General features: G+C 41.8%; 2 protein-coding genes across 11 annotated transcripts in view; one reads left to right on the top strand and one right to left on the bottom strand.

Annotated features, from left to right (window-relative positions):
• Positions 1–5,604, top strand: part of ENTPD5 (ectonucleoside triphosphate diphosphohydrolase 5 (inactive)) — a 53,283-nt gene extending 47,679 nt beyond the window's left edge. For all 7 annotated transcript variants that reach the window (XM_064292730.1, XM_003408762.4, XM_064292732.1 and 4 more), the window contains one exon: positions 1,767–5,604. In XM_064292730.1, the coding sequence (XP_064148800.1) occupies positions 1,767–1,853 (87 nt within the window). In that variant the 3' untranslated portion in view covers positions 1,854–5,604. The remainder of the gene's footprint in view (positions 1–1,766) is intronic.
• On the bottom strand, positions 5,341–20,967 carry COQ6 (coenzyme Q6, monooxygenase). 4 transcript variants are annotated; one of them, XM_003408761.4, is made up of 12 exons: positions 20,802–20,967; positions 13,724–13,858; positions 12,595–12,653; positions 12,168–12,291; positions 10,134–10,264; positions 9,158–9,265; positions 9,007–9,069; positions 8,718–8,825; positions 6,730–6,932; positions 6,538–6,653; positions 6,158–6,324; positions 5,564–5,698 (listed from the first exon to the last, which is right to left on the bottom strand). In XM_003408761.4, exons 1-12 carry the CDS (start codon positions 20,965–20,967, stop codon positions 5,669–5,671), a joined length of 1,410 nt encoding a protein of 469 aa, XP_003408809.1. In that variant the 3' UTR covers positions 5,564–5,668. The 4 variants fall into 4 exon arrangements, with proteins under 4 accessions (XP_064148798.1, XP_003408809.1, XP_064148796.1 ...); XM_064292726.1 differs by lacking the exon at positions 20,802–20,967 and adding an exon at positions 17,696–17,962; XM_064292728.1 differs by lacking the exon at positions 6,158–6,324 and having other exon boundaries at positions 5,341–5,698.
• Positions 20,968–20,986: the final 19 nt, after the last annotated feature.

Here is a 20,986-nt window from a genome sequence, read left to right as displayed (position 1 = left end):
CATACTTGGTATTTAGTATATGGATTTAATATGTTGTTATATCTGCCAAGACTTTAAAGTGCTTGAAGTTTCTTAACACAGAAAATGTACTTGCTAGTTGAGTCAGTGCAGTGTAGTATTTAAAGCATGGGCTCTGTTGCCCATCAGATTGGGGTTCAAGTTCTGACTCTACAAGTTTACTAGCTCTATGATCTTAGGTGATTACTTCACCTCTCTAAATTTTAGGTTCCTCACCTCATCTGAAACACAGGGATACTTTCAGTACCTTCCACAGGGCTGTTAGGAAAATTGAAATAATGCGGTAAAGCACAGTACCTGTCACGTACTACACTGGCATTACTATTAGTGCAGGAATTCACACCGGTTGGGGATAGATTTGTGGACAAGAGAGATCATCCCAAGCCTCTCAACACATACAAGTTAACAACTGCATCTACTTAAATGTCAGCAATAACCAAGTTATTTAAGGAAGTGTATCTGTCATTTCCAATGCTGGCATCCTTTTGGTTCCTATGACTTCAGTGGGGGCAGAATTTAACTGGACCGTGAGGGGTAGACAGTCTGTCCCTGCTCCAAAGATGGCTTCACTTCAGCATGAGTACCCATAGCTGCCAGCCCAGTTCAGAGGACACAGGGAGAGCATTTTGGAAGGAAGCCACGCCGATTTGACCCGGGTGTCCAAGACTAAACTTCAAACTGCCTTTGCTGTGTATGTGGCATACCATATACCCAGTGCTACCCCAAAATTAAATGAGCCAATTAAGAGAAGAATTCAAATGCCATTCTCCTCAGTTTTCAGGACAGTGATGACTAGATTTCATCAGGTCGACACAGAACTATTACTGTGTCATTGGAAGTTAGCACTGGTTTTCAAACTTTTATTTTTGGTGGTGGGGTAGCATCTTTATTCAACAAAAGCTTATGCACAATGTAGTAATATAAAACTGATATAAGTGGAGCTGTTCTGGTTGAAGCAGAGGCTGGGGCCCTGGACTCCTTTACCATTACCCCCCTTCTCTTTCTCCTCTGAAGCACTTTCATGAAGACCCACGATTCTGAAGAAAACAATTGGAAACGCTAATTCCCTTGTTATATATTTGAGTAAGTTGGGGCCAAAGTTTTGCCCAAAGTCACTCAGCTACTCAAGGCACAGCCTTGGCCTAGAATGCCTTAAATGCTTTGGTTGGTTTTTATTAGTACTTAAGAAGAGGCAGTTGCTTACGTAGTATGAATTTAGAAGTTTGGAATGTTCTTTCCTAACCCTAAATCTATTCTCAACTCTAGAACGTGCCCTTTCTGCCACATCCATTAACATCTGATAGTAAGTTGCCTTATCAGAAACTAGTAATTTAAAAAATAAATCAGGGGATGCTATGTTTAGTTTCAGGTTTAGGAAGGGTTCAGAAGCCTGAGGTCCTGTCTAGAAGACCTGGGTGGGACCACTTCCTGGGCCAGAAGCATTCCAAGATCAGAATGGCAGGTGTGAGGGTAGTAGGCCAGGGTGGGAAGGAAACTGTTACAGACAGGGGTAGTGGGAAGCCTCCAAAGACTTGCTACTCTCAATTTTGCATTGGTTTGGTTATGTGGGGGAAAAAAAAAAAGGGTACCATGAGTCGGTGTTGACAGCAACGGGTTTGGTTTTTGGGTTTTTTTTTTTGGTCATGTGGGTGCTCTTTGCAGATATTCTTTGTCCAAGTGCTGGGCTTGCTAAGAGTTGAAAATTGGATGAAAATGCGAAGACTTTTTTTTTTCTCATCTCCTAACAGCTCACGAAGAAAGTAAACAACATAGAGACAGGCTGGGCCCTGGGGGCCACCTTTCACCTGTTGCAGTCTCTGGACATCTCCCACTGAGGCTGAGCACTTCTTCTGAGGACTGCACTCACCAAGGACCTTTTTAAAGGGAGGAGGAAAGACTCAGTAATGTTCTGAGCTAGTCTGGGAACAGCCTGGACTGAAGCCCAGCTGCTAGCTCCATCAGGAAGGAAGGCTTTTGTAGGGGGGTCTTGCCCTTGAGCCTAGAGATCTGGGTTTAATTAATTTTACACATCTAATGTAAACTGTCACCTAACCACTCTGAGTGCACAGCTAGCACCAGAGTCTAAATCTTTTAGATTGTTTGTGTGTCACAGAGAGCCCTGTGAGCCAAAAAAAATGGTTGTAGAACTTCACCTTGGAGTGAGAGGCCAGGGACTGGTCCTTGGGAACCAAAGAAAAATCTCATTTTAACCCTTTGAGTGCCTCATTTCTTTGTTCATTTTAATTTTCCTCTTGCCTGCTAAATTAAGCTGACTGATTGCAATCCCAAGACCTATCAATATGAATGTTTTTTTCCCCCACATTCTGCCCTGACCCACTCTTATCTCCACCTACCCCACCCACCCCATTCCCCTAAAAAGAGAATACCAGGTTTTGCTTTCCAAGTGTAATTCAAGAAAGACAGAAAGAAAAAAAAAAAAATACTGTATCAGAAGTTCTTGTATGATCCTGCTCTGCAGTAGCCCCCATCAGCCAGCCAAGAACCATCCTAAATCTTAGCAGGATGGAAAATCTCTCTGACATGGCCAAGTCTTGAGCAACTCCTAACTGCACAGAATTGCAGTCTTAAGAAAGGAGGTGATCCAATCTCTAGGGACATGTTTTGGGAGGGTGTGGCTGCCTTGTAGAGCCCACCTTTTTATCAGCTTTGTATCAGTTAACCCTGTGATTAATGAACATATCAAACCTCATAGAAATGTGTGTCTGTGTGTATGTGTTCAGAGCCAGTACCACCTCCCAGGCTAATGTGTTTATAGTGCTTTCTATGTTTCTAAACTTACCTACTTTGTATTTCAAAGAAACACGACTGTACCCTAGCATTTTGGTCTGTGGTTAAGAGGTAAGCGGCTGTACTATTCAAGGGTTATAGATTTTGGTCATAGCTCCTTTCAGTTTGCCCTTTTAATTCTCTCCCTATACAGCAGTACCTTTTCTTGCCCCAGCCCCTCATCATTTAAGCTACATCCTCTGAGTTATGTGTCAGGTTCCAAGGTTTCTGGTACCCTTCTCAATGACATCCCAGTTTGACTTGGCTGGCTGTTTTGGCACATCAGTACAATGCACCAGCATTTCCAGAGAACCATATTTAATGACTCTCAGGTTCTCTTTTTGCATTTAAGTGCTCAGAGCTCTTGATTTTGTGACTGTTTCCCAAAAAACTGATTATCTTGTACATTCCCAAAGGAACGTCATCACTTCTTGTCTACCCAGTCACGTGCTTTTGGACTTGGAAGATCTTCCTGTAGTTTGGCTCCTTTGCCTTGGCTCCAGTTTCTTTCCAGGAGAGTTCGTATCTCCCCAAAAACTAAGTTTTCACAGTAGACTCCCTTTCCTTCAGCTTTCTCACAAAGGATGTTAAATATGCCTGGCTGCACACCAGTCCCTGGAAACCTTAAGTTACTCCACTGACTCAATAAATACTTAACATCTGCTTTACACAAGGTTCTAAGCAAATTACTATCTCCTTACCCTCCAAATTTTAGTTTTTTTTTTTTAATTCAATGTGAAATTTCTTCAAACTTTTCAAACTGATTTTTACTACCAAGGTCACCTGTATACCTGTTGCCTTCCTCAAAGAATGCTAATACATAAATAATAGAATGTCTAGAGTTGGAAACAGCCCAAAGGTCTGATCCAGTCTTCTACTCAGTACAAAATTTCCTTAACATTTCTAACAGCTTGTTTAAGCATGTTGTGTTCAGACAGGCCATTCCACTTGGGACCGCACTAATGTTAAAAAGTTCTCCCTATATTGAGCTGAAATCCCTCCTGCCTTAATCATTTGAAGAAAACTCCCAAATCCCTTATGGTCTTTTCTTTAACATACATATAGCATTGTTTCCAGACAGTTTACCAAAAAATAATGTGCTAGAGGCGCTCATAATACTCTAAATGCTGTTCGCTATGATTAGAAAGGTCGTTTTCTCTAGAAGCCACGTTTTTTTCCCCAAGAGGTATACTGTGTTCCCTAAAGACTCCTCCAGCTAGGTGAAATTCCTTGTCTTTATCAGTATAGCTTGTCTGAAGAAGCTTTTCTTATCAACAATGGTCATATTTGCAAAGTACACGTATCGTTCAGCACTCCCGTTTGGTCATCCTGCATACCTTCAGAACTCTTGGGTAGAAGCATCCTAACTCCAGAAATGTATCTATATATACAGTTAATCTTGATTAAACAGTTGGTGAATTAACCAACTTAACCATTTTAAGAACAATTTAGAATGAGAACTTGTTTTCTTAGAAAAACAATTTGTCCATAATGTCTTTCCTGCCTTAATGTACCCTTTGGGCCTCTTATTAAGGGTCCTCCAGATTCTAATATTGCTGGTTAGTTTCCTTCCTATAAATGTGTTTCCATATTTAAAATACTTAGGACATGGCCTGGCACATAGCAAATGCTGTGTGTTTGTGATCGCTATTATGAAGGGCCTCCTCTGTGGGTTATGGAGGTCCTTGCAAGGTATGCCTTAAAATTCCCCATTTTGCCTGATTTCGAGTTTGCATACTTTTCGGGAGTTTTTTTTTTTTTGTGAAAGGTGACCTTTTCCCTTCAGTGACCTATCTGGACTTGCCAGCAGTCATACAACTTTTCACAGTAGCTGCCATCTTTTGTTCTGGACACACTTTTTTCTGAGATTCCAGGAAGGTGGGTGACATTGTCACTTTTTACTCTACTATCTTATAAATTTTCTGCGTTTGCCTGAAAAATTCCCCTGTGGTAACAAGACTTCTCATGACCCAAAAATTACTCCCAAGAATAGCTTAGCTTGGTTCAATATATCATCTTCAAATCAATTTTGGATGATGCATTCTTTACAGTATGTAGGGACCTAAGAAATCTCTTCAAGAAGCATCTCTGGTACCATGAGCTCTTCAGAAACCCACAGCAAAACAACACCTCCTCCAATCTGCCACCAAATATGAACAAATCCGCTGCTAATTAGATTTTTCCCTTTTGAGCTGGTTCCTGAGGTCTTCAAACCTGTGCAATGAAATTATTTATTATTTTAATACTGAAAAGACAGTGGCATTCCAGAGAGGAACCATAAATAAAACTGACATCTGGTGCTGTGATGAGGAAGTAAACTAGCATTAATAAGATTTGGCTTTCTTTTCAGAAAGTCCGATGCACCTATAACTAAGGTTAAAGCGATTTATATTTAATTTGCATTTAATGTTAATTTTAAAATTGCTATTCTAGCAAAAATGCATTAACTGAGTATTTCTAATCTTAAAAAAAAAAACCCATCTAATCTTACATCTATCAAAAAACAATTGTATAAATCTTTTCTTTAGAAAGGATTGTTAATAAGTGAAAGTGACAAAGCACCTTGATTTAGTAATAAAAAGCTCTTTTCAACCAAATCGTAATAATCTTTGGGGGTCTTCCTTGGGTTGGTTCATACACCCTCCCTCCCAGCAAATTTTCACTCATTATTGGGTTTCTACAGACTCAGTATGAGTCAGAATCGACTCGACAGCACTGGGACAGACTCATTAAACAAGAGGAGAGAGAGACTGGGAGATTCTAACATAAAGTAAATTTATTAAATTAACTCTTGAAAATATGCATGATGGTGTTGGCACAGAATGCTCTTTTTTCCTCAAGATAATCTCCCGAAGAGGAGCGTTCATTTGCTTGCAAAGGCCATAATCTGTTCCTGGAGAAAAATGAAACAAAGTGAGACGTGACAACTCAACATATCTGCAGGATCCAAAGAGGGTAGGCGGAGAAAATTCATCAAATGAAATATCCAAAAGTCCCAGACGGAGATCCTCCCAAGAGTCCCTGTACCATCTCAGCTAAAAAAGTCTTTAAACGAGAATTTCTCAAGGGAGTAGTTAGCTGAGCAGCAAAAGGAGTTTAAGTATCTTGAGCTTGAAAAGTCCCTATTCACTATTTTTAAGTCCTTCCTATATATAAAGCCATTTCTCAGATGTGGGCCCCGTCACCAACAAGCTCTCCAAGTACTTTTTTGCTCATGAACTACTGGAGAAGGTACACAGTCGAGGATAATTTTATAGCCAAGAAAATGAATTCAGAGAAATTAAGAGTTGTTTGCAAAATCTTTCCTCAGTGAGCAAGCCAGAATCTTGGAGAGACAAGAGATTCTCCTTACTTTGAGTGGAGATACTGCATTTGTGGCCTGCAAGCCCCATGTCCTTAGCAACACAAGTGGAATGGCACTGGTAGAATAGAGCCTTTTGAGTAAGTCTGTTGCAGCCAGAAGAGCAGTGTTGTGACGCTGTCTGTCTGTTTCATAACCTGTGAGGTGGCTCATGCAGCCTGAAAAGAAAAAAAAAAAAATTTTTTTTTTTTTTTTTTTTTAAAGAGGAAAAGTTAAATCCTTTATCCAATAGTAAAGTTTCTTCCCTCTTCTGGCAAGCCAAATATGTTTTATGCCTACCCCATCTTGTTACTGAGAGGGCCATTTTGGGCTCCTGATCTTTCTTAACTACATGACCCCTGGATGCTTCTCTAAGGTACCTGGATCCTTACCTAAATCTTTCCCATTGAAGGCTGCAGTACTGAGGTAATGGACCAAGCTGGAGATGTCCCCAAAGCCCATGTTGACACCTTGTCCTGCAAGGGGATGGACTCTGTGGGCTGCATCCCTAAGAATAAAGCAGAATCAGGTGGTCTCCAACAGCACAGAGAGGAGGGAGCAGCCCTGCTCTGTGATTATCTTACCCAATGAGTGCCACCCGAGGCCGAACGTACTCAGCAGCATGTCCCAGCCCAAGAGGAAACAGTACCCGGCTTTTGGCATCCACCCTGGCTACACTTGGGGGCAGCTGGCGGGCTGAGACTTTAGTGGGCTTCAGAAGGGCAACAGCATGTTGCAACATAGTGCCAACTGAGTCAACGAAGTCCGTGTGGTTAGCATCACTCCACTGTACAGCAGCAGCCACAAAACAAGGTAAAATTTGATTAGCAGGGAATTAAACATTCAACAAAACCCTTTTTTATAACCAAAGCCACCTAACATGCCTGAATAACTGGACTGCAAATGACAAGCTCTCAAATGAATATAGCGCACACCTGCCATCACTCCTGTGGTACTTAGAATCAAGCTAAATGGCTCACAAGCTGGCCCTGCCTACCTCTGAGCTTCACCTTTCACTAGTACTCACCCTCAGCAACTACGTGCCAGCCACAATGTACCTCCATATATGACCCTCCTCTTGCCTCTGGGACTCCCCGCTGCTTAGAAGATCCACCCACTCCCATTTCACCAGGATAACACCTCTGAGCATCCAGATGTTACCTCTGGAAACTTCCCCACAATTCTCTACGCTCCCACAGCATCCTATATATACTTCTGCCACTGTGCTGAAATTGTCATCTACACGTTTCTCCTTCACTCGACTATGAGCTTTCTAAAAGCAGGGACTGTGTCTCCTTTCTATCTCCAGAGCCTGCTACGCAGAAGGTGCTCATAAGTGTTGAATGGATGAATGCACTGCAGAGGCCCTAGGCCTGGGCCAGGAATACACGCTAAATGACCCAGAGAGGGGCTGCATTCACCATTTAGCTTGGAATCCACTTTTTCAATTCCTTTTATTCTTATTGCTACTACAGTCCTAGAGTTTAAGCTCTTCACTGTAAATTGGGTGTGAAATCATTAGTGAAGTAGTAGATCTTGGTTTAAAAGCATAGGCTCTTGGGTCAGTTTGATTTCAAAACCCAGCATTACCACTAGCTTTATGACCTCAGGCAAGTTACCTAGTCTCTGTAAGTGAGAATAATGATAGCATCTGCCTCAAAGGTTTACGAAACCCTGCTGGTGTAGTGGTTAAGTGCTACAGCTGTTAACCAAAAGGTTACCAGTTCGAATCCACCAGGTGCTCCTTGGAAACTCTATGGGGCAGTTCTACTCTGTCCTATAGGGTCGCTATGAGTCGGAATTGACTCGACGGCAATGGGTTTGGTTTTGGTTTTCAAAGGTTTACTGAATTAAATAAATAAATCCATGTAAAACTCTAAAGAACTTGGCACCAGTAAGCACTCAATAAACGCTACTACTTATTAGTGAATTTAGATATATGTGTTAGTTAGGCTAATAAAAAAACTGGCATCTGTCATTACCTAAAGGCTGTGTCTACTCCAGAATAATTATTACCATTTGTTGAGCACCTACAATATAGTAGGTATGTTCCAGGCATTTTACACAAATTCTCACATTTTAAATGTCTATTAAATCCTGAGAGGTAGGTGATTTAGGCCCATTTTTCCAGAGATTAACAGGTAGCACCAGTAGTGGAACCCATGTCTATCTACAAAGCTTACTCTTAAGCTCCCTGCTGCAATGTGCTCAGCCCCTTCCTGGAGACCCTTCCAGTGGATCAGGTTTCAAAGTCTCAGGTACCTGGGACCTAGTAGATCTGCTCAAAATTATTAAAGTATTACAACTTCAAATATAAAAGGACCAAAGCTAACCAAAGCCCAGACAGCTCTGTGTCAGTCAGCCTAACAGCAGCCCACATCCCTCAGAAAAACACACCAGGTGTTAATTTCTATCGTTTTGCATTTTCCTGAATGCCCTCCTCCACGTAATCCAGAGCAAGTGTTACAGTTACAAAGGGGCAGTGGTTTGGTTATGCCTTACTCCTTACTCAAAACCACCTTTCTGTATCTACCCCTGCAACACAGCATCAGCTGGACAAGGTGATACTCACAAAGGCGGAGTTAATGGCATCCACAAACTGTTCCTCACCCATGCTCACCAGCTCTGCTGCATGTTCATGGGATGTAGACCAAACCAGAGAACTCAAAGTGTCTGAAAGCTGTATCAAAACAAGAACGGCAATAAGCGCTGAAATTTTTCTGTGCTTGAGAGCTGTCAGGCAAGAAGGGGGAACAAAGCTAGCCTGGGCATATTCCCTTGAAACCAGAAATAGACTGAGAGGTGAAGTCCTAAAAGAGAAAGGCTGGATCTGAAAGCATGCTAGCCAGAGGACCTCTTACCGGGAGCAAGGCAATGGGCCCAGAGGGAAGAAATCTCTGCCAAGCTACATTGTTTTCTGTGGCCTACAATAGAAAAGAGAAAAGCTCTTGTGAGAAGTGTCTCGTGCCTATCAAACACGAATAGGGTGCACAGATGCTATCGGGATCTTACCTCTGATAAATGCAGAGTAGCCACAACAGCAGATTGGTCATAGTTCCAGCTAATGTTCTGGATGCCAGCAGCCTGCCGTACTCCTGAGTTGTGACCGTCTGCACCGATCTGCATGGAGACCAGGGCCTGCTAAGTCTTATAACCTCTCCATAAATTGCTCCAGAAGTTTGTCTCTGCCTCCTAAGGATTTTTCTAGTATCAACTACTGGCAAGGCCTTTTCTGACAGGCAACTTTTTATCATGCTGCCTCACTCACAGCTCCTAATGGGGTAGGGGAGCCCTACACAGGTGACCTCCGCCTCAGCTAACACAGCCAAACTAATGTTTAACCTAAGAGATGCCAGCCTTAGGTTAAACTCAGCCAGAGTCTCCTGATATTTGAACTAGAAAGCAATAAGGAAAGTTTCAGTCTGGGGCAGGCACTGCAGCAGAACGGTCCTGATGTAAGGTTAGGAATGGCTGCCACGTAAAAGGGGAAGCTGGTGAGCAGAGAGAGAGAGAGAAATGGGAGGTGGACAGAGAAGGCTGACCACGGTACTTCTGAGAGGGGAAAAGAACAGCCTCAATTCTCAACACTCTGGCTCCTGACCCTGAGAGGCCTGGCTATCCTTTACTTCCTGACCTACGATGGCCCATGAGACTGCTTCCTGTACAAGATTTACAACAAGCCCATCTTAACTTGGGCTGGTTTGAGTGGGTCTGGTCCCTATAACCAAAAGCCTTGCCTAAAATTAACGTATAGGGAGGAAGTGAGGGGAGTGCTGACATACCCAGGGGATGAAACAAGCTATGTATAAATTGTTCAATGGGAAACTAATTTGCTCTGTAAACTGTCACCTAAATCACAATAAAATGTTCAAAAAATAAATAAAATTAACTTATAAACTACAGCTTGGACCTAAAACTTGAGGCCCTAGAGTCTGGGATAACATGTGGCTCTGCAAGACCCCTGGCAAAAATAAGAATCTTCAACTACCAACAATTTGGTCTGGAGGGTGCTGCCATCACCTAGGGTAATCTGAACCCAAGGACTGGAGTCTGCCATGTGAAATGGGTAAGGCCAGGTATAGCCGACTGCTCTGCTCCTGTAGAGAACTGTCACTCGGTCTGGGGAGGTCAGAAGAGAAACAACAAACCGTTAGAAAGGTGGCCCACACAGACAGAGAAAAAAATCATAACCTGAAGCAAGGTTCCAGGGCAGCTGTCTCTTTGTCGTTCACTCCCAAACAAGAAAAGTAAGATGTAAAAAATAATTCATGTGATCAATACTGTGGTCTGAGAGCTGATAAATGACAGAACCACAGATGAATGACTATCAAAAAAAAAAAAAAAAAGGCATTTCAGCTCTCACTGAACCATCAGCCCGCCCCAGGCACTTGCCATCTTCAGGCTCCGGCTCCTCTAGTTTCATGCTGTGTCTGAAGGCACCCTGCGTGCTTTCTGAGTAACTCGGGTGGAGCAACACGGGCTCAAACAAGCCTGGGGTTTCAAAAGATTTTTCTTCCTGCTGGAAATCATTTTATCTTTCTGGTCATAAAAAATATGCTCGATGTAAAATTATGGACAATAAAGAAAGGTTTAAAGGGGAAAACAAAAATCACCCTTCATCACCCAGGGAAAACCAGTTAAAACTTAGATGTATAGCTTTCCAGACAATTTCCTATGTACGTATATGCACACCACCCACCCCCGCACACAAGTGGGATCATATGACACATACTTTTTTTCACCAACATATTATGAGGCATTATCCTAAGTAACAGATCTAAATGGCCTTTAAAAGTTGCATGGTATTTCATCACCTGGGTGAACTACTATGCCATACCAAAAAGCATTTCAGTTGCTTCTAATTTTTCACTCTCTAGAACAGCGCTGAGATATTTGCAAATCATGTATCTGATAAGGTAACTTACTTCCAGAATATGTAAAGAACTCTTAAAACTTAAAAATAAAAAGACAAACACTCCAATTAAAAAACAGGCAAAAGATCTGAATAGACATTTCTTCAAAGAAGATATACAAATGGCCAATAAGAACATGAAAAATGCTCATCATTATTAGTCATCAGGAAAATGCAAATCAAAAGCACAATGGTACTACTTCGTACCCACTAGGCTGGCTATAATCAAAAAGTCTGACGATGACAAATGTTGCTGAGGATGTGGAGAAATCAGAGCCCTTTCACATTGCTAGCGGGAATGTAAAATGGCACCGCCACTGTGGAAAAACAGTGCAGCAGTGTCTCAAATGTTAAACACAGCATCATTATATGACCTAGAAATTTCACTCCTAAGTATCTACCCAGGAGAAATGAATACATATGTCCACATAAAAACTTGTATATGCATTTTCATAACATTATTCACAAGACCCAAAAAGTGGAAACGACCCAAATGTTCATCAAGTGATGAACAGATAAACAAAATGTGGTACACCCACACAATGGAATACTATCCAGCAATAAAAAGGAATGAAGTACTACATGATACAACATGGATGAGTCTCAAAAATATTTTGCTCCGTGAGACAAGTGAGACAGAAGACATATTGTATGATTCTATTTATATGAAATATCCAGGCAGACTGTAGAGACAGAAAGCTGATTAATGGTTGCCAGGGGCTGGGAATGGGAACAGAAAATGACCACTGACCTCTTCTGAGTAGCTGATCACCTCTTTTGAGGTGATGGAAATGTTCTAAAATTATATTGTGGTGATGGTTGCTCAACTCTGTATTTTTTTTTTTCCCACCACTCTGTACATATACTAAAAATCACTGAATTGTATATTTAAAATGGGTGGATTTTTATGGTAGGTAAATTATACTTCAATAAAGCTGTAAAAAATAAAATAATAAAAAGGGACAAATTTGAGATAACCATCAGAGGATTTCTTCATGCTATCTGTAAGTATTCATTCAGTATCTGTAAGTCCTAGAATAAGTTTAAGGCATTACAATTATTTTGACCTCCCAGAGAGTAAAAGGAAGACAGGACAGATGGGCACCTCACCAGACACGGCCTCCAGCTGCTTAGTGAGAGCATGCATGATGACATCGTTCTCCACTATATAGCCCATGTCGTCTAAATTATCCTTATCAAACATTATCAGGGCCTCTGAGCAGGCGTCCCACACCTGGAAGCACCAAGGGAGAGTTTTCATTATAACCCAAGAAAAAAGAAACGCTACTCCAATCAGAAACTGAGTATTGCTTTCCCAAGTGACAGAAGCAGAAAATCACAATTTGTCAGCCCCTCTGGGAGGAGATACAAGGTGAGAAGAAAATTCTGGGAATGCTTCTGCACCCCCTTCCTTAGACTGAATGTCAACTTTCCTCCCACATTCACAGAAAACTTGGTGAATGTGGTCTCTATTATCTTATCTAAGACAAGACAGACCAAGATACCTCTCCCAAAGCAACAAAGATAAAGGAGGCACCTGCATTCGCCGGAAGGCTCTGTGTCTCATGTTGCAGATGTGGTCCCAGGCACCAAAACCTACAAAAGAAAGGATCTAGAGACCAGAGCGACCTCATGGGGACCCATGTCCCTCCTGGGCTCCCCTCTGCCCCTCAGTCTTGTTAAGTAAAAGATTGTTTTCAATGTTCTTCAATCACAGGAAAATATTGTCTGCTTTTATTCTGCTTAATGCTAGGAGCTAAGTTCCTCTGCTCTCTAGTTCCAGACTGAAAACCATGAAAAAAAGAGCCAACTTTCATGAACAAAAAAGTCAAATCGTATTAAAGCGGGAAAATAAAAAAGGAAAACCAAACACATATCGTTCAATTTTTTCTTCATCACCATCTTCAACGTCATGATGAAGTTGTAACTTTCTCAACATGAAATTACAAACCCCCTGGATAGTGATTTTTTTTTTTTTTTTAACTCTGCATGGCACTGAAAGATCTGTTCATTGACAAAAAAGGTTTAGCTAAAATTCCAGGTACTAGGCACAAACTGGGAAACCAAAGTCCCTGCCCTTCTGTAGCTGACATTCTAGTTGGAGAAACGGACCATAAAAAACACATAATATAATGTCAGATAGTAGTAAGCGTTATGAAGAAAAATAAAGCAGAATAAGATGCTAAAGAGTGATGGAAAAGTTTGAATTTAGGTAGAGTGGTTTTAGATAGGATGGCCCAAGGGGGTAACGTTTGGGCAGGACCTAAAGACAATTTGTTAACTGGTTCCGTGTATACACATCCACCTACATCTCCAAAGCATTTAGCATGTAGGCTCCCTAGCTCGCTGGAGGGCTTCCTAGACTCTGGAAATGAACAGCATGCAACAATTAGAAGTGAATGGTCATAGTTCACACAGTTTCAGTTCCATCAAATCATAATGACCCAACATCATAAATGAAGTCTATGTGATAGACTCAGAAGTCAGGAGAAGACTGGGAATTGGAACATTAACAAATTCAGACGTCCTCGTCTTCATCTACGAGTTAGACTACCAAACCCAGGCCCTCCTCTCCCCCAACTCCACACTCTCCAAAAGCTCTGAGATCCACTGAAAAGCCACTGGAGAAAGGAGACTGGTTCTAAGAAAGAGAACCTTATACTCACTACTGAGAAGGGTTGCAGAGCCAGGAGAAATGGAGCTGACCCTGTTGCTGTAAGTTTCTGGCAATTTCTCCAATACTTTCTTGGGGCCTGCTTCTAGCAACAGGATTTTCTTGTCACAAAAGTGAATATCATATCCTGAAAACAAACAAAAAAAGCACCATGTTATATCATTTTAGGAAAATCAAAGCTTATTCCGTTTCCCATTTTCAAGAGAAGTAACAAGTGTAACTAATTCCTTAGCCCTTAGGGCACTTATTTTTTTACAGGGAAAATTAAAAGTAAACACCATGCAGAATCCTAAGCAATAACAGATACTGCCATTTCAGCCATGTGAACCACCCCTAACCACAGCTGTATGGCTTCTCCAGACACAGTCCTACACAGGCCAGGTGCGAACAAGCAAATAATGGCAAAATTCTTAACAAATGGAATGCTCTAGAAAGGAAGAATAAAGTAAAGAAGGAAGACTAGCATTTAGATACCAGATATTTGCCATCTTCAGAATATTAAATCACTAAAAGTTACAAATGCTATATAACTAAAAAACAGAGTAAATAAACAAAGCTCACTGCAGCCTCAAGACTGAATCAAAGATAAAGAAGTGGAGTTTGTAAAGGAAAAGAGAACCAAGAAATACATTGATCGTGTCCTAAAACATCTGTAGAGGGAAATAAAGTAGGCTGGGGGGCCTCTGTTACTAGTTGACTGACCCTGCAGCACAGATGTGGTCCTGGCTGGTAGCACAGAGAACGCTATGGGGAAAAGAGAAGGAAAGGGTGTGAGCTGCAGCTGCCAAGAATACAAGAAAGAAATACAAAATTACACGACAAAGAAAGATTACAGGTTTTATTTACTAATGATGACAGGAAGAAAACCCACAAACTTTTACCCTCTTTTTCTTCATATTTTAGAAGCTAAATGAAAAGAGAGGCACCATCATTACAACATACAGCGTAGAGGTGGGCTCCAGTCCAACGGGCAGAGCGGGACTAAAGCCCCTGGGCCGCGAGCTCCATCTTCCTGCACCGAAGCCCCTCACTAGTAGTTTCTGCTGTGGAGACCGGGGCGCAGACCTAGCTCTGCACAGGGAACGCTGCTTTCCGTCCATTCTAACTTGCCAGTGCTCACCCGCCACGCCCTCCCTACCAATCCTTCTCATTCAAGTCTTCCCTCCTCTCCCCACGCCCCCAGAAGACCTCAGTTGCTCGTCCCTCTAGGGGAGCTCCAGTTCATTCTGCCTTCCGTTAGTTATTTACAGATCTTTCTCCGTCTCCAGATTCTAAATTCCTTGGGGGCAGGAACCATTTCTTTTCTTATAGCTAAAACCCCCAGCAGCAAACGCTGTGTCTCTTTAATCCAGAGTACATACTCAAGGTCTGATGGAGAGTGTGGGAAATGAACAGGAAAGAACTAGATTTCCAAACACATCATAAAATATTTTATAATCAAAACCAAAACGCACTGCCGTCAAGTCGATTCCGACTCATAGCGACCCTATAGAACAGAGTAGAACTGCCCCATAGTTTCCAAGGAGCGCCTGGCGGATTGAACTGCTGAACTCTTGGTTAGCAGCCGTAGCACTTAACCACTACACCACCAGGGTTTCCTATTTTATAATACCAATAGCCAAGTTAAATATTTTATCCTTCATTTTTTAGCTATTTCGTACAACATTAAAAAAAAAAAAAAACTAATCTGAAAATCCAGAGAGCATTCTGCTGAGTGAAGTTAAGTCACACAAAAGGACAAATGGTGTATGAGACCACAAACACAGAAACTCAAGAAAAGATTTACACATATAAAAAAACAACCTTTGATGGTTACTAGGGAGGGGAAATCACTAACTAGATAGTAGATAAGTGTTAACCTTGGTGAAGGGAAAGATAACACACAATATAGGCGAAGTCAACACAACTTGACCAAGGAAAAGTCATAGAAGCTTCCTAGACACACCCAAACACCTTGAGGGACCGAGTTACTGGGGCTGAGGACTAGTGACCATGGTCTCAGGGGATATCTAGGTCATTTGGGATAACATAGTTCATAAAGAAAATGTTCTACATCCTACTTTGGTGAGTAGCGTCTGGGGTCTTAAAAGCTTACAAGCAGCCATCTAAGATACATCTATTGGTCCCATCCCGTCCAAAGCAAAGGAGAATGAAGAAAACCAAAGACACACAGAAAATAATAGTCCAAAGGACTAAAGGACCACATGAACTACAGCCTCCAGCAGCCTGAGCCCAAAAGAACTACATGGTACCAGGCTACCACCTCCAACTGCTCCAACAGGGATCACAGTAGAGGGTCCTGGACACAGCAGGAGAAAAATGTAGAACAAAATTAAAATTCACAAAAAAAGACCAGACTTACTGGTCTGACAGACTGGAGGAACCCCCAAGCTTATGGCCCCCGAATACCTTACTCAGGACTGAAGCCACTCCTGAAATCTACCTTTCACCCAAAGATTAGACAGGTCTATAAGACAAACAATAACACACATGAGGAATGTGCTTCTTAGCTGAATCGATTATAGAAGACCAAACGGGCAACACCTGCCCAAAAGCAAAGACAAAAAGCCAGGAAGGGACAGAAAAACTGGACGAATGAACCCAGGGTGGAAAGCAGGACTACAACCAATGTCACAAAACAATTTGTTTATAAATTTTTGAATGAGAAACTTATTTGAGCTGTAAACTTTCACCTAAAGCTCAATTAAAAAAAAAAAAACTCAACTGGAGAAAAATAATACAGAATACAACCTACAAATAGTAATGTAAGCAGGAAGTACAGATGTTTCAAGCCTGAAACATCAAGTACGTTTGAAGACAAAAATCAGGGAAACACGGCTGACTTAAGATGAAATATTAAGAGCCTACTGGAAGTTTTCCACTTTTAAAGCAGATGTCTAAAATAAGTGAATGTTGAAATAAACAGGCCAATATTATTCAGCATTAAAAAGAAATGAGCTATCAAGCCACGAATAGATGTGAGGAACCTTCAATGCATACTGCTAAATGAAAGACTCCAGTCTGAAAAAGCTACTACATACTGTGTGATTCCAACTATATAACATTCCGGAAAAGGAAGAACTATAACCCGTTGCTGTAGAGTTGATTCTGACTCACAGGGATCCCATAGGACATGGCAGAACTGCCCCTATAGGGTTTCCAAGACTGTAACCTTTATAGGATGGCCAATTGCCAAATCTTTCTCCCGCAGGGCAGCTGGTGGGCTCAAACTGCCAACCTTTTGGTTAGCAGCTGAGTGCTTAACCACTGTGCCACCAGGGTTCCTAACATAGTGTATGAATCCAACCATACGACATTTTGGAAAAGGCAAAACTATACCAAAAAAAACCAAACCTAGTGCCATCGAGTCGATTCCGACTCATAAACTGTAAAAAAAAACCTTATGAGGCAGTGAAAAGATTAGTGCTTGCCAGCAGTTCAGGGGGAGGGGAGATGGATGAATAGGTGGAGCACAGGGCATTTTTAGGACAGTGAAACTATTCCATGTGATACTGTAATGCTGGACACAGGACATTATGCATTTATCAATACCGAGAGGACTGTGCAACACAAATTGTGAATCCTAAAGTGAACTAGGGACTATAGGTAATAATAACGTATCAGTATTGGTTCACCATTGTGACTAACGTAGCAAAGGAATGCAAGGTGTTAACTGGAGAAGCAGTGTGCAGGAAGGAGGGAGGCATATGGGAATTCGTGTACTTTCTGCACAATTTTTCTATAAACCAAAAACTGCCCTAAAAAATAAAGTGTATTAGAAAAGAAAGAAAGAAAGAAAAAGGGTTGATCAGCATGTAAATTGTTGCAAAGAATATTCTCTGGGATACATGCTATGATGATAAAGGGGAGGCATTAGCACACACAAAAACCCAAGCAAGTAGTTTACTCAACAGAAACCCCCCCATACACGCACCACACCTGCCTACAAAGTGGCTGCGGTTACCTGATCAAGGGCAAGGATCTCCATTTCACAGTCTTCAGTCCCAATTGTTTTATCACAAAAAAGCAGGAGCTTACTTGCTGGATAAATTGCGCACAAGATCCCCAGACCTTCCAGAGCATCAATCGTCATATCTTATGTGAAGTATGTTCTCCGAGCTTTTTAAGGAAATTAGCTCGTACATGAATGTTTCTTTTGTAAACCTGCTTTTGGTAGTTTTGACTGAGAGCACTGATTTTCATGATCTGGTGTATAATGGCCATGACCTTTCTTTTGTAAACAGTAAATGAAAGGCTTACTTTATGCTGTATATCCTTTTGTACCTCTTGAATTTTCTATCTGTGCCTGTTTTGGTTATTCAAAACCTAAAGCAACAACAACAATAACAAAAAAAAAAAAAGGTGATTCTTAAATGTACTCAATCTGTGTCATTTACCAGTAAATAAAGGGTATATAGTTAAATCAGGCAAAAAGTTACCTCTGTCTCAAAGGAGCTTTGTATCATACCCTGACTTCATATTTTATAGTTGTCCACACCTGGGTGCACATTACTTAGCCTTTCTCAGCTTTAACTTACTCATCTGCCAAACTACAATCAGAATTATTACGAGAATTAGGTAAGAACGTATGCAAAATAATGAGAAAAATGCCTGTCTACAGCAAGAGCTCAATAATTGATAAGTATGTTTTATATAATTACTTTGAGATTCAAGCCCATTAGCTCATACAAAGCATTGCTTCCAACCAGTTCTCTAGAAAAGGAGCCACTCCAGAAAAGATCGGGCTATAACCCCATGCTTCTGAAGTCAACAAAGACTTTCACACTATTGTTATTGTTAGGTAATCTTCCGACTCACATTGACCCCATACAGTTTTCTTGGCTGTAATCTTTACAGAAGCAGGTCGCCCGGTCTTTCTCCCATGGAGCCACTGGGTGGTTTCAAACTGCCAACCTTTTGGTTAGCAGCTGAGCACTTAACTGTTGCACCACCAGGCTTCTTTAACTAAAAAAAAAAAAATCCAACTGCCACCTAGTTGATTCCAACTCATAGTGGCTCTATAGGACAGAGCAGAACTGTCCCATAGGGTTTCAAGGCTATAAATCTTTAGGGAAGCAGACGACCACATTTTTCTCACATACAGTAGCCAGTGGGTTTGAACAGCCAACTTCTGGTTAGTTGTTGAGCGCTTTAACCACCGCACCACCAGGACTCAGGGCTCCTTTAATGACATTTGTTAGGGCGGAAAACTCAATCTATGGAAATCACTCCACAGTTGTTAAAAGCAAAAGATCTGGAGTCCAGTGGCCTGGGTTCAAATTGACTCTGCTACTGCTTGACTCTAAGACTCTGACCCTTGACATGGCTAAGCAAGTTTTCCCTTAGTAAAATATGGGAAAATAATATCTACCTCACAAGGCAGTAGAGCAGCTTAAGTTCTACAGGTACAAACACGGTCCTTACTTCACAGCATACGCAAAATTTAACTCAAAGTAGATGGTAGACTTAAATATAAGAGATAAAACTCTTAAAAGACAGGAATAAATCTTCACGACCTTGTGTTAGGCAATGATTTCTTAGATGTGACAGCAAAAGCACAAACGCTAAAAGACTGATAGACCGGACTTCACCAATATTAAACACTTTTGTGCGTCAAAGAATACCATCAAGAAAGTGAAGAGAGACCCACAAAATGGGAGGAAAATATTTGCAAATCATATGTCTGAAAAGGGACTTGTATCTAGACTATATAAAGAACTCTTATAACTCAATCATAAAAAGACATATAACCCAATTTATAATTGGGCAAAGGATCTGAGTAGACATTTCCTCAAAGAAGATATACAAATTGCCATTCAAACAAAAAAACAAACCTGTTACCATCAAGTCGATTTGACTCACAGTGACTCTGCAGGACAATGGAGAACTGTCCCATAGGGTTTCCAAGGAGCAGGTGGTGGATTCCAACTGCTGACCTTTTGGTTAGCAGCTGATCTCTTAACCACTGTGCCACCAGGGCTCCATAAATGGTCAATAAGCGCATGAAAAAATGCTCTCTCAACATCATTAGTCATTAGGGAAATCCAAATCAAAGCCACAAGGAGACAGGACTTCACATCCACTAGGGTGGCTATAATAAAAAGATGGACAGTCATAAGTATTGGTGAGGATGTGGAGAAAGTTGAGTTCTCATTCGGGAATGTAAAATGGTGCAGTCACTTCAGAAAAGTTTGGCAGTTCTTCAAAACGTTGAACATACAGAGTTACCACTCCAAAGGGATATACCTGAGAGAAATTAAAATGTATGTCCACACAACCAACTTGAACACGAATAGTCATAGCAGCATTATTCGTAATAACCAAAAGTGGGCACAACCCAAATGGCCACTGACTGACGAATGGATAAACAAATTGCCCTACAACCATACAGTGGGATATTATTCAGCCAAAAAAGAATGAAGTATTGATACATGTTTCAACATGGAAGAACCCTGAAAGCATCATGCTAAGTGAAAGCATCCAGTCACAAAAGGTCACATATTACATGATCCTAATAAATAAAATTATATGAAATATCTAGAACAGGCAAATGGATGGAGACAGAAAGTCCATCAGTGGTTATCAGAGGCTAAGGGGAGTGGGGAAAATGGGGAGTGATCGCTAATAGATACGGTTGTTTTTTGGGGGGGGGGAGATTATGAAAATGATCTAAAATATATCGTGGTTATGGTTGTACAACTGTGAATATGTTAAAAACCATTACATGTACAGTTTAAAACGGTGAACCTCATGGTATGTAAATTAATCTCAATAAAGTTTTTTTTCTTTTGAAGCGTAGAGCAATGGGGCAATACCAACTGTTCCCGTAACTAAGCGCTCTTGGCCGGGCCTGTTTCCCACGCGTTGCAATGACTCCTAAGGCTCCTCCCACCTTTGACCGCTCCTGACCCTGAGGGACCGAACGCGCTCCCCGGGATGCCTCTAGGCAGGGGCTGGACCTAGAGATCCCGGACTGCAGGTCTTCGGACAAACTTCGCCGGGATTCCCAAGGACCTCATCGCTCCTCCGGGCCCAGCTTCCCGCCACTACCGGCCTGGAGATGCGCTTACCCAAGGCACAAGCCATGGCGGCGCCCACCAGGCCTCCTCCCGACACCACCACATCGTACACGGTGTCTGCCGGGGCGCCGGACCACCACCGGCAGGGGACGAGTGGGCCTCTGCGGCCAGCTGCAGGACCCGCTCCCCACCGGCTCACGGCGACCCGGGCGGCCATGGCGCTGGTCTGACTCGGG

The sequence above is a fragment of the Loxodonta africana genome, chromosome 10, assembly GCF_030014295.1.
Source record: "Loxodonta africana isolate mLoxAfr1 chromosome 10, mLoxAfr1.hap2, whole genome shotgun sequence".
NCBI classification, from domain to species: domain Eukaryota; kingdom Metazoa; phylum Chordata; class Mammalia; order Proboscidea; family Elephantidae; genus Loxodonta; species Loxodonta africana.
This window is presented reverse-complemented; position numbering and strand designations above follow the sequence as displayed.

Coding starts and splice junctions, on each gene's coding strand:
- COQ6 (XM_003408761.4), bottom strand. CDS start 20,967: ATGGCCGCCCGGGTCGCCGTGAGCCGGTGGGGAGCGGGTCCTGCAGCT. Junction 8,826..9,006: donor GGCCCATTGCCTTGCTCCCG/GTAAGAGGTCCT, acceptor GTTTTGATACAG/CTTTCAGACACTTTGAGTTC. Junction 6,933..8,717: donor ATGCCATTAACTCCGCCTTT/GTGAGTATCACC, acceptor GCTGCTGTACAG/TGGAGTGATGCTAACCACAC.